This window comes from Priapulus caudatus, unplaced genomic scaffold (assembly GCF_000485595.1).
Source record: "Priapulus caudatus unplaced genomic scaffold, Priapulus_caudatus-5.0.1 Scaffold632, whole genome shotgun sequence".
NCBI lineage: Eukaryota > Metazoa > Priapulida > Priapulimorpha > Priapulimorphida > Priapulidae > Priapulus > Priapulus caudatus.
In genome coordinates this window covers 114,394-117,127 of record NW_014577693.1, presented here as the reverse complement: position 1 = coordinate 117,127, position 2,734 = coordinate 114,394, and the positions used below count along the sequence as shown (strand labels likewise).

Genomic DNA, 2,734 nt, shown 5'->3' with positions numbered 1-2,734 from the left:
TTGTTAGCTGCACTAATACGGCGCGAATTGACACGCGCCGCATTTATACAGTAACCGCCAGTCTATTGTGTAATCAAATTGTCTCACTGTGTAGCAAGATTGATTGGTACACTCACTTGATAGCCGATCCTAACTACACTATTGGGTATCTTAGAGACAAATTACCCGATACAACCTACAATGCTGGGTGAACGAGAGAATTGCACCTAGTCCACCTTAATCAGTAAATAACTTACGAGATTGTACCAGTAACAGTTACAAACAGGCACGACACAGCCAAGCATGGCACTGAATGTGGTAACATCAGGTATAGAGTGTAATACATGTTCTGCTGTGTGTGTGGCTGCGGTAACATCAGGTATATAGTGTAATACATGCACTACTGTGTGTGTGGCTGCGGTAACATCAGGTATCGAGTGTAATACATGCAATGCTGTGTTTGTGACTGTGGTAACATCAGGTATAGAGTGTAATACATGCAATGATGTGTGTGTGACTGTGGTAACATCAGGTATAGAGTGTAATACATGCAATGCTGTGTGTGTGGCTGCGGTAACATCAGGTATAGAGTGTAATACATGCAATGCTGTGTGTGTGGCTGCGGTAACATCAGGTATAGAGTGTAATACATGCAATGCTGTGTGTGTGGCTGCGGTAACATCAGGTATAGAGTGTAATACATGCAATGCTGTGTGGGTAACTGACATCAGATGTATTATGTACAGCATTATGTTACGTATTATGTATCATGTATCATGTATCATGTATCATTATGTATCTGTCAATGTATCATGACATGTATCATTTATCATTATGCATCATGTATCATGTATCATTATGTATCTGTCAATGTATCATGTATCATTTATCATTATGCATCGTGTATTATGTATCATGTATCATGTATCATTATGTATCTGTCAATGTATCATGTATCATGTATCATTATATGTATCATGTATCATGTATCATTATGTATCTGTCAATGTATCATGTATCATGTATCATTATATGTATCGTGTATCATGTATCATTATGTATCTGTCAATGTATCATGTATCATGTATCATTATATGTATCATGTATCATGTATCATTAAGTATCTGTCAATGTATTATGTATCATGTATCATTATGTATCTGTCAATGTATCATGTATCATGTATCATTATGTATCTGTCAATGTATCATGTATCATGTATCGTGTATCGTGTATCATGTATATCATGTATTATTATGCATTGTGTATCATGTATCATGTATCATGTATCATTATGTATCGTGAATCGTTCATCATGTATCATGTATCATGTATCATGTATCATGTATCATGTATCATGTATCATGTATCATGTATCATGTATCATGTATCATGTATCATTATGTATTTGTCAATGTATCATGTATCATGTATCATTATGTATTTGTCAATGTATCATGTATCATGTATCATTATGAATCTGTCAATGTATCATGTATCATGTATCATTATGAATCTGTCAATGTATCATGTATCATGTATCATTATGTATTTGTCAATGTATCATGTATCATGTATCATTATGAATCTGTCAATGTATCATGTATCATGTATCATTATGTATTTGTCAATGTATCATGTATCATGTATCATTATGTATCTGTCAATGTATCATGTATCATGTATCATTATGTATTTGTCAATGTATCATGTATCATGTATCATTATGAATCTGTCAATGTATCATGTATCATGTATCATTATGAATCTGTCAATGTATCATGTATCATGTATCATTATGTATCTGTCAATGTATCATGTATCATGTATCATTATGAATCTGTCAATGTATCATGTATCATGTACATCAGATGAATTGTATGTCATTGTTACGTGGTATATAGAGTGTAACATGTGCACTGACTGCTGTGTTTCAGGATCCGCGCAGTCAGCACAAGTTTAAGGTATACACGTACACGAGCCCCACCTTCTGCGATCACTGTGGCTCGCTGCTCTACGGCCTTATACACCAGGGAATGAAGTGTGACGGTAAGCTCTCATTCGATTATGCATCACTACCGCCTGCGCTGCTGCTGCTGCTGCTGCTGCTGCTGCCGCATCAACAGCGAACGCACTGACACTGACAGAGTGGTCACTGCCTGTGTGTTTTATGCCCTCCGTGCTTACATTACGTCGCTGTTGCTGGGGATGTGAACAAGAGCTAAATAATATTATCAAGAGTGAATAGTAATAGATCTATTATTATTAACTCATGATATTAATATCACAACACAGCATAGCATATTATATATGGTATTCTTAGCTCTTATTGTGAAGGACATCGATCATTGTTGACGTCTATATGTTGGCTGCTGTAGGTTTGCCCACGAAGTATATTTCTCCTCGATCACCCACTGATGATCTTATTCGTATGAAGTCATATTAGGCTGCCGAACATTCACGCATTGGAGCTGATTTAACTAGACACAGCGTTAACTAATAAAACCTGTGTGTGTGTAAACCTGTATGTGTAAAAATGCTGTGGGGGTGTTGTACGATAACAAGGCTGGCAAATCTCACATTCGATCTTTACGTATGAATTACAGATCTGATGCTGCAGGTTGACGTATATATAAATTAAAGGATGGGTGTTGTGGCGGTTGTTGTGCATGTTGTAATCCGATACTACTGATTTTTATTATATTTAATTTATAGGTTGGTGGCGCCAGTTGTTATGCCATTGTAACCCGATACT

The 2,734-nt window shown here is 36.3% G+C and overlaps 1 protein-coding gene across 1 annotated transcript in view; it reads left to right on the top strand.

The window, feature by feature from the left end:
• Nucleotides 1–2,028, top strand: part of LOC106812302 (protein kinase C alpha type-like) — a gene marked incomplete at its 3' end in the record, with an annotated part of 34,157 nt that extends 32,129 nt beyond the window's left edge. Inside the window, 1 exon segment of the mRNA XM_014816143.1 lies at nt 1,917–2,028. Within this exon segment, the coding sequence (XP_014671629.1) occupies nt 1,917–2,028 (112 nt within the window).
• Between the last annotated feature and the right edge of the window lie 706 nt (nt 2,029–2,734).